Raw genomic sequence first — 12,995 nt, 5'->3', positions numbered from 1 at the left:
TATTTAATTATTATAATATGCAATATATACATATATGATATGGGTTATATAATTTTTTAGATATTTCAAGTATAGAAACAGCATACCATTCATAACATTTTAATAAATCTATACGTATACGTTTGCTTAATCAGCATACTTCGAATGCTTACGATTCAAGCAAACAATCAAGTCAGATGGCTAATTAAAATACGACACACGTAACACATGTGCAAACTACGTGTAGACATTCAATGAGTATTACGTTTGCATACGATATCGAACGTTCTTAAGACAAAATGCTTTTGAAATCTGTACTTTACAGAAATGTATAGAGACATTATTAATAGCGGCTTCAATCTAAGGCTGAAATATCTTGATAAGAATATTGTTATATTTGTACATGAATCATGTTGCACAGTATATATACTGTTATCAATCACGATATCATTTATCAGGGGAAACATGATTCCGTCCAATTTGTCCCTTCTCCCATGTGCAGTACAATAAGTAAAGCCATTAGACGCACCTTACATGTTATCTCTATTGGCAATAACCGATATGTGTGATATACATACTTTTTCTTTTATGAAAAAATTAGAAAATACCTCAAATTTATTTTCCGATAAATTAATTTTACCTTGTGTTGTGGTTATAAATTTGTTTTATTATATAACACGTTTTATTATGAAAATTAGATAAAATAAATGTATTATAATATTTTCTCAGAAAAAAAGTTCAATATAGATGTAAGTCTCTTTATAGATAATTATTATTGAAATAGTTATTTAAGGAAGTGACATATGCTGCATTGTAAGACTGGAGAACCTTCTTTTTTTATTTTTTGAAAGTTTAATCAGAAACTAAAAATAAATTAATATCTGTATATCAGAGAGTATTCATTAATTTTATCTTCAAAATATTTTTTAAATTACACACAAGAATTAAATTACATATATAATCCAATCAAAAGCAATTAACGCTGCTTTTAATTACTGTATTCATTTGTGTTTTCTTTCTCCATTTTCTTTCCTTTTTTACGTGTTACGCCATAAAGACTGCTGTCGGATCGTATAGAATAAAGCGAAGTTGATTGATATCGCCCATAGTGAAATAATATAGTCACGCAACGTCATGCTTTTTCCCTCTTTCTGCCGCGTACACCATTCGCGTTCACATCTTCATGTGATAAAAGCGTAACCGGCGCACCTCTCTGCGATGTCGTCCCTACGTAATTGGTCCGTAATTAAGATGGGCGCGCCCCTTTTTGCTGAATCCTCTTACAACCAAAAACATACTCGCTCTCGTTCCCAGAATTGCTTAATGGCAAGTCATTTCGACAACTTTCAACTACTATTCCATGCTAATTACTTAATCGCGTCCCGTTACGCACACGTCAAATAGCTGATAAATTATTTTTTTAACAATAAGATGACTGTAAAATACGATGAATATCAGTGTTATTTAACGATATATAGATGTCGCATATGAGAAAATTCTATGTTACGAATAAATAACTTAGAATATAACTTCAAATGTAGTTCACAACCGCGACTGCTTGTGAACATGTCATGTGGAACACGGTGATGAAAACCGGTTTATGAAAAAAATTTTCTAGTCTGAAAGGGTCAATGCAATCGTAAAATGAAGGGCATAGCGCAGAACTTCAATATTACGTCTCTCGGCGAAATAAAGTTAGATGTTCAGGATTGCGATAACTCTTCCCAAGTAGAACAACAAGTTACGATAATGTCAAAATGACATTAAAATGAATCAGAAATGATTGAAAAATGACTTTTAATGATCATTTTAGAGTCATTTTGATATCATTTTGATATCGTAATGACTTGTTCTGCTTGGGTTTCTTGGCGATGCCAAAGAGCAATCATAGAGAAATTTAAAGAGTATGATTATGTACTTTTAGTACACAGCCGATCATGTTCCTGTTTTTTTTGTTTCAGGGTGAAAAGACACCCAGACAGCTTCAGGCATGACGAAGTACTGGCTGAATGTAGCCCTTCTCAGGGTCGTTCTACCAGTCGTCTTAGCCGGATGTGAGTACCATTCATATGACTTCTTCTCTGTTCTGTTTCTTTTTACTTATATCTTATAATCAATAAATTGTTTATGAGTAATTATGACTTTAAAATAATAGAAATGAGTAAAAATAGATATAAAATATTCTTATGAGATTTTTGTTCAATCTTGTAATTATTGCATTTGTTATTTATATTAACTATATCAATTGGTTTGATCATTTATTTTTGCAAAAAAGTATAATAATAAATACGTCAAGTATTATTATCATAAAAGTTTCAGAAAAACTTTCATTTTTAAATTAAAATTTTTTTATTACACTATTATGTATGACGTTTATTAAAGAAATACTTGCCACGAAACTGGAAAAGAATTGAAACTAAATGCGAGTGTCCATTTAAAAGATCACAGTTGTTTATAGTACGGAAATATCTGTTAGAATCTTTGTCATAATAGGTAAAATAAATGATGATATCATACCTATAACAATCATAATTTATACTCGACTAACTTAGCTTGTTGATCATCTGTTATAAAGCAATAAAACGAAAAACATGAAATGCCGATTTATCACCTATCATTCCTAACAGAATGACTAGAAATAAGCGAGGGTCGCATATCGAAAAAATCTTGAATTAATTGCCAACACTACATAATCATATGCAGTATTATGCTAATAAATAGCAGAGGAAATATCAACGTTTTTTTCACAATATGTAACTTCTACTGATAAGTGCGTGTTTACTATTTATGTTTCGCATATCATTTCACTTTTTTATTTTTTATGTACATGATATTAACGAATCTCTTGACATGTAACTTTCTTTGATGATTACACGATTACTATTTATACTTTGCATATTATTTTATTTTGTTCTTTGTTATATTTTAAATATCTATCAATTTTTGATAATTATCTTTACTATGATTATATAACTATGATTATATATTTGGATATTTGATGAATATAACATTTATACATTAATCAAAATATCTGTTTTTATTTGAAAACTTATTTTAAAAGATTTTGATTAATTTTTTTATTTTATTCACAAATATAGAAAAGGTAATTTTTATTTTATTTCTTTGACAAATAAAAAAGAACAGATCTATTAGAAATGTACATAATAAACTTATAATAAGCTCTATCCTTACATAAAATACTTTAATATTTATATTGACTTAATAGTTATATAACATACGCATAAATTTTTAAGATTCATACCACGCATAATCAAGTAGATTAATTATATGTACGTTTCATATTGATCCGTCTATTATCGGGTAAAGACTAATTGTTTATCAGTGTGTCATCAAATCATTACATGTGAGATCACTAAGTAGCCATACATCATCGTTATTGTCTCTGTTTATATTTTCTATTGTTGAATAATATATATATTTTACGAAGAAAGATTTAATTAACTATAAGTCTTATTAATTATTATTTATAGTTCTACGTTTTACGAAACACTTTATGCAACGTATTTTACTTATCCAAAGAAAAGAAAACAATAAAATTGGTTTTTTGAAACAATATATAAATTAAATAATATATATAGTAAAAATTAATTTAAATAAATAAATTTTCTAAATATTTTAAATAATTTAACTACGTTAATGTATATATTTGTAATTCTGTATTCGTTGTAATAATAAAATAATTAAAATGAATAATTATGTCTTTGCAATGTAAAATATATAAAAACGCAAAAACAACCAGGATAGAAATGTATTTTCGTAAAATCCACATAGACATGGATACGTATCCAAGTTGCTCGAAGAATATTCTAAAATTAGGAGTTAGGTGCTTGAACTCATATCGGACGAGGGCAAGATTTCTTAACTTTGTTCAAATAAACATTCAACTTCAACACATTAAACCATACAAACGTACAAAATGAGATATAAGTGTTCTATAATTATGAAAAATAGGATATTTATATTCTACATAAGTTTGTTGAGATAAATTTTTTCTCAAATGTAAACACAATATGTTCAATTTATTGCAATATTTTGTAATCTTTTTATTATTCTTTGAAGAAGAATACAAATAATAAATAATAATGTTAAAACTTGCAATAATATACTAATTTAGATTGAGATATAGAAAAACAGTATGTTATAGTTTTTATATGTTTATCTTTTTATAAATAAATAATTTTAGTTAAATTTTACTCTTTACATAAACATTTAATGTATTATTAATGTAACTAAAATTAATATATTGTATTTATATATTATTTATTTTAAATGCGTTAGTCAAAGTATTTAATATTCATACAAATCAAATTACGTATGTAAAAATGTTGAAACCTCACAAATATAATAATTAACTTCTCTGCATGATTTTATATTCATAAAAAAAATATTTAAAAAACATTAATGAATATTTCATGCGATTTCTCTGTTTTCGGACCCACATACAGTTTCGTGATGAGAAACCTTTCAGGCTAGGCTTGAATTATTGACTTTGTTAAAAAAAAATGTGTGACAGTATAATAGAAATATAATATGATTATAATGTTTTTTGCTACGATCATTGTCTGTGGATTATCCAATTTTCAACGCAAGTAATTAATGTTTTATTGCTTCGGTAATTTATTTCGAGAACAAAATTTCGTTAATATTGATGCTATAAGCTAGAAGATAATCAATCAATAAGTAGTCCATGTAAGTTCTTATATTGGTTATTGATCTATAAAACAAGTATGAATAGTGTATTAATATTTAAATTGAACGAAGTAATAATTTGCCAAAAATATGATAATATTAGAAACCATAACAGTTATAAATTAAATATTATTATACAGAAAAAAAAGAAGAGTACATTAGTATATGTACAAAAATATTTATTTAAAAAAAGATCATTATTAAAATAATTAGCAGAATCGTGCACGTTTGTGACGAATTTCATTTGGCAGCGACACAATGTAGTTATTTATGTGTGTCGTGCAAATATAACACGTGCCGTGAATAGGATGACTAAGCTGCTATATAGAGGGGACTACTGAAAATGACACCGTCTTCTTGTATCAACATTTAAAAAGTTCAAATAACATAAATTCTAGCATATTATAAGGTATCAAAATCAGCAGGTAAATAGATAGATACGTTAGTTTATAAAGCAACGTTCCGTGTAACGTTCCGTGACGTGAAAGTAATTATCGTCGACAGACTAATCTCCTGATTTGCATTAATTATTAGCACATACGCGTATGTTTAAGTTATATACCAGGTGTTTATTTAATAACATCTTTGTCAAATGCATATCGAAAACCTTCCTGGTATTTTTATCATATATCAACATAAAAATTAAACATATTTACAAGAAACGAAATATTAGAATATCCAATATTACATGATAAGTTTTCAAATTGAGAAAGTTCTTTAGAATGTTATGATTAGAATAAATGGATCAATAATAAAAAGCAAAGGTCTTGACGAAATAACTGTAAGAGGAGTTAAAATGTCATTTTCTAGGAACATCCCGTTATAAATGACCTTTTCACAGACGTAGAAATAACTATTACCGCAGGTTTATATACTTTATGTGCTGTTATATCTCATCAAGGGAAGGTCCTCTAGATAAAGCTCTTAAAACGAAAGTAGAATAAACCACTTCATAAGCGAAATAAGTAATTGGGTCAGCATGATTTCTAACAAAAACTCCATAAACATCTCTAATTTTTGTTCAATAAAAATTTTTATTGAATAAAAATTTTATTATCATTATTCTTATAATAAAAACATAATTGGCATTCTATATCTTCTATACTCTTCCTTATACCTTTCATATTTAATATCAAAATCTCTTTTTGAAAAAGTCTAAAAATTTCTATAATTCTTTATGGAGGAGCCAAAAGTCTATTGAGATATTGAAATAAAAAAGTTATATTAAAATAAAAACGAGCTACAAACATTATAAAAATGAGTTTTAATTTTATAGGTACGATATGGCGACCAACGGGATTGTCGATCGTTTACCTGGTACTAATGCTTTATTCTCCGATGGTCCCAATACCGACGCACAAAACCATGACAGGCCACACAGGAATATACCTAAAGACTTGTATTTGCTTAGCATTTCTTGTAGTCATAGCTCAGATCACTTTTCACATTGTCCTTTTGTCACTACCGCCGTATGGATCCTTTCTACGAAACTGTAAGCAACACTCTGACCTAAATATTACGTTACCTTTAAGCTCTATAAAAATTTGAAATTATATTCTTCTAAATACCATACCCTTGCATTCATAATATTTTTGGATAATATTCAATTAAGTATAATATGGGACACGAAACAAAATTTAAAAGAATATTGGAAAGCCATAGAATTTTTAATTAGAAATTATTTTAACCCTATGTAAATAATTTTATTAAGTAAATAATTTAACCCTCAAGTAAATAATATATTTTTAGGCGAGTTTTTGGAGAAGCTCTTCAGACACATAGGCTTTGTCAGATTAGATAGCGCATCTGTATGGGAAGTATTTTACTGGTTGACGCCGGAATTTATAGTTTTACCTACCGTACTTGTCATATATTTTATATGCCGTTTCCTTACGCAAAGACGTGCTAGCGCTGAAGAGGATGAAACTGCTCTTCATGAGGAAAATAATTTGCAACGAAAAAAAACGGAAGATAGTTCCACAAAGGTAATAATATTTTCGTATTGTTATGTGTTCTGCATAAAATAAAAATGTCTGGAATATTTAATATAAATACGCATAAAATGCCATTTATGTCGAAATCATTCATAATCTACGTTTAAATTCACTCTGATATAAATAACGTATCCGAGTATTTTACGTAAAAATTTATATTTTATTAAAGATAACTTTCACCTATGTACGTTCACAATTTAGATAATTAATTTTCTGGGAAGTATCGGTATCTATGTTGTATTGGCGTCATTATGCTGTGTCGCCACCTTGAAGCCATCAATAGAGGCAGCCTTTTACTTCCTGGTGTTCCTCGGCGCTGCTACATGCTGGGCATGCAACAAAGAACTGCGAAAGGGATTTGCCGTAATCTGCAGGATCATCATGGTCATCGTAATTGTTCACATCGTTATATTGCTCGCCTACCAGAACGAATGGCCGCAAGAAATTATTCCTGTATCTAGTGCCTGGTCGCGTTATTTGGCTCTGGCTGCAGTTTATCACACCAATTGTAGCGATCCGAGAAATGTGGAGTATACAGATAATGCCGATTGGTTGATTTATGGATACGCTTTGAGATTGTTCTGGCTCTACTACATCCTCGCATTGCAGTCGCAATTTCTCAGTAGGAAACCGGTGAGTTTAAATATTTGTCATTTAAATAATGTAAATAATGATATATAAAAATTTAAAAATTATAAATTTATATAATTAATTATTTAAAAAATTAGAATAGCATATATAAAGATATTGCTAGATAATATTAGAGTTACTATTCTTACCGTATATTTCATTATCTATAGAATTTTTAGTCCCAAATTTCTAATTAATACATTAGAATTATTTTAATTGTTATATTATTAATGCAATCGTATTATTTTTATATTGAAAAAAACTTGGATACAAATAATTTCTGTAGAACAAACACTATCGCATATTATCTAAACTAAAAATTTGGTGTAATGATTTGGTTAATGAGATTAAGGTACAATAAAATAATTATGGAATTCAATATGTTTGTATGTAGTCTACATAATATATCAAATATTATTAGAAATAGTATATTGATACATTCTTCTACCAAAGCTTCTTTTAAAACTTGGAGGCTTTTATCCCAAGCTATACATGCTACTATTGCATAGAGCGTAATTAACCCATTCGTGGATAAGGAGTAATTATTAATCATCTCTACAAATAACAGCTGTAAAGCCTAACAAGACCTTTGAACTAACTTAAATGTATCTCAAATCGTTGGTATAAGATTAAAGCTAGGTTGTTCTATCTTTCGATAAACTTCAGCTCACTTTTTTACTTTCTTACTCTTTTATTCTTTTGTTTATTCAATAGATAAATTATCACGTACCCCAGCAGCACAATTCATTGGCGAAACATTGGTTAAACATTGGCATACATTGAGGTATATTTGGCCAATGTTGCGCTGATGAATTGTACTATAACTAGAATAGTTTATTTGAAGATGGAACAATCGGTCCTAAGCTGCTTATTAAATGAACCACAAAATAGAATCGCCAGCTATTGAATTAGTCGTGCTTTTTTCATAAAAAAATAGTATCTTTATATTTTATCGGTGTGTGACAATTTATTATTTTATTATTATACATTTAAACATTATATAGTTCTGAAGAAAACTATAGTTTCTTTGACATCTTGAAAATTTTGTAAGCTTCTTTTAAAATTTTAAATTTTATATCAATTTTGGCGATTCTGTCAATTTTTTATTTGTGGAAAATTTTGTTGAAAGTATGTTGCTTGTACTAACAAGGCGTTACAGGCGAAAGAAGCAAAACGATTAAGTGACAGACTGGAAAATCTGGACACACCATTGTCCAGACACGTGTCCATTAGGCGAAGGACACCTTCCCAAAGATGGCAATCAGCTCGTCGTAAGGCTCGTGTAAGGACTAGTTCCATATGAGAGCCGATTCGATATATAATTAATATTTATAATCACGCAACTTCGCCTTTGTCCTCAGTTGCTTTTTACTTAAGAGTCTTGTTTTGCTGATATGTATCGTATTGGATGCCAAAAGTTTACACGAAATTTTTTATACAAAACTCATTTTCTAATTGTTGTACTGGCTATATACATTTATAGTAGTGCATTTTAGAAAAATTTCTCAAAACCTTTTACACAACTAAATTTTTAAATATATTATTTGTACATTTTCAGAATTTATATTGCATTTTTATTGTATTTATTTTTTACAATATATTTGTATTATATATTTATTATATTAATATTTTTAGTTAAAGTTTAAAATTATCATTAAAGTTTTTAAAATTTTGACTGAACTTTCTAGTTTCCTAATTTCTTATGACATTTACGGTTATTTAATCTTTTATTCTTTTAATACATTTTTGTGATTATTTATTGTAATTTTTGTTGTAGGTCTCTTTTTTCAATTTCCTCAGTATTATTCCCGTTAATTAGATTGGTAAACTTTATATAGATTGTTTATTTAGATATTTTTCTTATTTTAGTTTGAAATATTATATTTTCACGGATTTTGTCAAATCGCTTTACAAGCATATTCTTTAAAGTATAAAGATAAAAAAACTGTAAAAAATAAGATTTTTTGATCAGTCAAACTAAAATACTTCCTTAAACTATATAAAATGTGATCAACAATTATAATTAGTCAATTTTAATATTGATTATAGGAGCTATTAACATTAATTATGTAGCTTTATGCATTAGTATAATCTCTGTTTAATATGTTCTCTCCGAGAATTAATCTTTTGTAAAAAATTGTTTCGCCTATTTTTAAATACTTTCCATGTTTTCTTATTTGCTGTCGCCTTCCAGATGTGCAGTTGTTGTTTAACGTTGAACAAAACCATTTTCCGTTTGGATGCTGCTATGTTTAGTTTGCCATTGTTTTAGAAGCTGGTCGTAGATTCGCCGTTGGCAACAATCGACGAGCGAACGCCTGTACGTATACCAATTGAATATGCATGATTAATTAATTACTTATCAACAATGTACTTCACAATTCTGCATGTGACAAATTTCTAAGCAATTCAAGATTTTCTATTCAAGCAAATGACCTGGCGTGCAGTTGCAATTAACTCCGCACATAATTTTCACACACAAATATTAATTAACCAAATTTTAGCTAACATTAATAAACTGGTGAAGGTAAACGCATGTTTCATACATTTTGCATGAAGGTTGTTATTGTCATAGGAAACTTGAAGAATATTGATTTAATATAATCTGAGAAATATAATGGTAATAGAAAGTTCGGTAGAATGAAATTGTTTATAAAATAAATTATAAACTTACTATTAAAAGTATTTGAAAAGTAAAATATTTGATTTATTGTATAGTTGATGCGATTTGGATCTGGAAGAACGGGGCTTCTTCAGGACTCCACTACCGGAAGTATCATTGTGAATCAGGATGGTCAACAAGATGATAACATACAAATGCAAAGTCTCAGTGAAGGTAAATGTTAAATATATGGTTTTGTGCAAAGTAACTGTATAAAGTGGATAATTAAGTGACTCTTTTTTTTTAAATTAGGAACGCCTGATGAAACACCGGGCGTCGTTGAACAGATAATCATGGCAGTATATTCTATCTTTCAATTAATAGTAAATTCATCATACCTTGCTACAAATATAATAATGATGGTAAGTATCATAAAATAAAAATGGCAAGTAACAAAAAATATTATAAACAATCGAATCGATTATTTTTTTAAATTCTCTTTCAGACGTGGAGCATAATGTATCACAGCTGGACAACATTCGTTCTACTTCTATGGGCCCTAATTCTGTGGATGGTACCCAATAAACGTGCTTCAATGATGAAGTGCTCTCCTTTCATCGTGTTCTATGCAACTCTCTTACTTCTCGGACAATACATATACAGTATGGATCTGACAGATGAAGAATTGCCGAGAGTAGTAAGCGGCGTAAAAATTTCTGAAATTGGTTTCAGTAAAGCCGACGAACTCGGCTATTGGCATCTTATAGTTAAGGTATATGCATATTAATATCTTCCTCAAATAAGAAAATCTAAATTTATTTATAAATACATAAATTAATTTCACAAGCTGTATTGTACACATTAAAATAGTGTTTAGTGTAATTTATTTATTTACAGTGTTTATTTATATCAATGTTCTGGATCACTATGAGGCAGTATATGGCAGAACGAAAGCAACAACGACGATCTTCTGCTCTGAGAGACATGATAGCGCCTTTACACGTATCTGTCACGACGGCTACAACCGCTATGAGTCAAGAGGCACCAGAAATCAAGAGTAAATTTATGAAAGATGTTGGAAAACTATTGCAACATCTACTGACAAGATTTTGGATTGCTGTGGTAGCAATCATGCTGTTCATCTGCGGCATTACGGGCGAGCGCATGACCATGTTCAGAATCGTTTACATGTCGCTGTTTCTTATTTTTGTCATCACATTCCAGGTGTTATATTTGAATCCTGAACATATCTATTCGAAATTTATCAATGGAAATGTATTATAAATACTAACTTGTGGAATTTTAGATATCGTGGACAGCATGGAGAAAAATGATGTATGTATTTTGGGTGACTGTCATTGGATATTCGATTGTCATGCTGATCCTCGTTTACACCTACCAGTTTCAGAACTTCCCAAAATATTGGGAGTATCTCGGCATAGATCAAGATTTGTAAGTAATGATTGTTTAATTATTATGTCATTTATTAAATTTAGATTTTTCACATCAAATATATGAAAAATCATCCCTTGTTTATCGTAAATAAGGATGCCATGATGTCATTAATACGTTTCTTCTTCTTTTATTTTAGACAAAAGGACATTGGATTAGTGACCTACGAGATCAAAGACTTGTTCGTGAGATTATTAACGCCAACATTTTTCGTCATCATTACAGTACTTCAGATTCATTATTTTCACAAGGATTTTCTCGAAGTCACAAATATTGATAGATTAGGGTTCGTAAAAAAATAATATTAATTATATAATAACTATATATTTAAAAATGCTTTTTTGTTAATTTTAGACCTGAAAGTTCATTTAGACGAGCTAGTCTAGGATACTCTCCCAGCTTAAATATTCCAGAATCTTCACCAACTGAGGTTACACTCACCGAGGATGAGAAACATACGATGTATACACTGAAGCAATTAAAACGTATGCTCTTCATTAATTTTGTTTAATATTCTAGTAAACGTTATTGTGTTTCAACAAAATATTATTATTAATAAATGTTTTTGGAAATATAATTACAGATATGTCAAAATTAGAAAGAAAAGCGCTGTTACACAAAGTGACAAAGCATCTTGTAAATTTTTATAATTACTCCTGGCTGTTCCTCGAAATACACATGCAAAAAATAGTTTTTATTTCATTTGTTCTTCTGTGCATCAATGACGTAAGTGGAATTATGATCAACCCAACGCATATTTTTAAAACTGAAGAATAAAATTAACTAAACAATTAAATATATAATGTATTTATCTGTGTTTTAGGTATGCGCAATAAATTTCTTTTTCATCGTCGCCGTAGTTATAATGATCAATTTTAGAAGAAATATACAGATAAATTCAATTAACGCGATGGCCGCGATAGTATCACTTCTAATGGTCACCAAAATGTTGTATCAAATTAAATATATTAATCATGATAACTGGAATGTCAACTGCACTGTAAATTAAAACTTATTATATTAAAATGTGCTTTCTTTTAAGTTCAATTAAATATATTACTTCAATTAATTTCAGAGATCCGTCGATGAGGATCAATATGCAAGTAACAATACCGTCTACAATATAGCTGAATGGTTTGGAATAAAAAAAGCAGATCCGGGTATGCTTCCAGATCTATTGAAAGGTTACATTGGCATTGTTACTGTGACAACTTTCAGGAAAATTATTAGAATCCGACAATGGTTTTATCGAAATAATAAAGGAGAATCATTGGATACTCCTCAAGTAATGTTCCCAACCATCACCAGGATGGACGCTGACAAAGGATTACCAGAATGTTTAAAGTTTCTCTTCAACTACGGTTTTTACAAATTCGGTCTCGAAATGTGCCTCATTGGAATTGTTACGCTGATCGGCACGAGACTAGACTTTTACTCCGTTTTGTACAGCATATGGTTGCTACTATTCTTTTCCTTGAAAAGGAAAACTGTCGCACGAATTTGGCCCTGTTTTAGAACTTTTGCTATAATTCTTCTACCTATCCAATACGCCATTGTTGTGGCTCCACCTTCGTGGCTTTGTATAGGTAATGATACATTAGGCAAATAAATTCTTTGATTATATAAAG

General features: G+C 29.1%; 1 protein-coding gene across 11 annotated transcripts in view; it reads left to right on the top strand.

Moving 5' to 3' along the window:
* Piezo (piezo type mechanosensitive ion channel component) overlaps positions 1 to 12,995 on the top strand; it is a 29,458-nt gene that overhangs the window by 2,603 nt on the left and 13,860 nt on the right. For 4 of the 11 annotated variants that reach the window (XM_018451431.1, XM_018451423.1, XM_018451429.1 and 1 more), the window contains exons 2-17: positions 1,941 to 2,033; positions 5,966 to 6,181; positions 6,439 to 6,674; positions 6,885 to 7,316; positions 8,464 to 8,595; positions 9,586 to 9,633; positions 10,032 to 10,149; positions 10,228 to 10,337; positions 10,421 to 10,687; positions 10,813 to 11,139; positions 11,222 to 11,367; positions 11,507 to 11,653; positions 11,722 to 11,852; positions 11,951 to 12,093; positions 12,191 to 12,367; positions 12,443 to 12,953. In XM_018451431.1, the coding sequence (XP_018306933.1) occupies positions 1,970 to 2,033; positions 5,966 to 6,181; positions 6,439 to 6,674; positions 6,885 to 7,316; positions 8,464 to 8,595; positions 9,586 to 9,633; positions 10,032 to 10,149; positions 10,228 to 10,337; positions 10,421 to 10,687; positions 10,813 to 11,139; positions 11,222 to 11,367; positions 11,507 to 11,653; positions 11,722 to 11,852; positions 11,951 to 12,093; positions 12,191 to 12,367; positions 12,443 to 12,953 (3,205 nt within the window). In that variant the 5' untranslated portion in view covers positions 1,941 to 1,969. The remainder of the gene's footprint in view (positions 1 to 1,940; positions 2,034 to 5,965; positions 6,182 to 6,438; positions 6,675 to 6,884; positions 7,317 to 8,463; positions 8,596 to 9,585; positions 9,634 to 10,031; positions 10,150 to 10,227; positions 10,338 to 10,420; positions 10,688 to 10,812; positions 11,140 to 11,221; positions 11,368 to 11,506; positions 11,654 to 11,721; positions 11,853 to 11,950; positions 12,094 to 12,190; positions 12,368 to 12,442; positions 12,954 to 12,995) is intronic. The other 7 variants (XM_018451427.1, XM_018451434.1, XM_018451433.1 and 4 more) reach the window with 5 other exon arrangements.

Source organism: Mycetomoellerius zeteki, unplaced genomic scaffold (genome assembly GCF_001594055.1).
Source record: "Mycetomoellerius zeteki isolate Tzet28-1 unplaced genomic scaffold, Tzet1.0 scaffold310, whole genome shotgun sequence".
Classification (NCBI taxonomy): domain Eukaryota; kingdom Metazoa; phylum Arthropoda; class Insecta; order Hymenoptera; family Formicidae; genus Mycetomoellerius; species Mycetomoellerius zeteki.
Note: the sequence above shows the minus strand (reverse complement) of the source record. Positions and strands in the feature narration are given on the sequence as shown.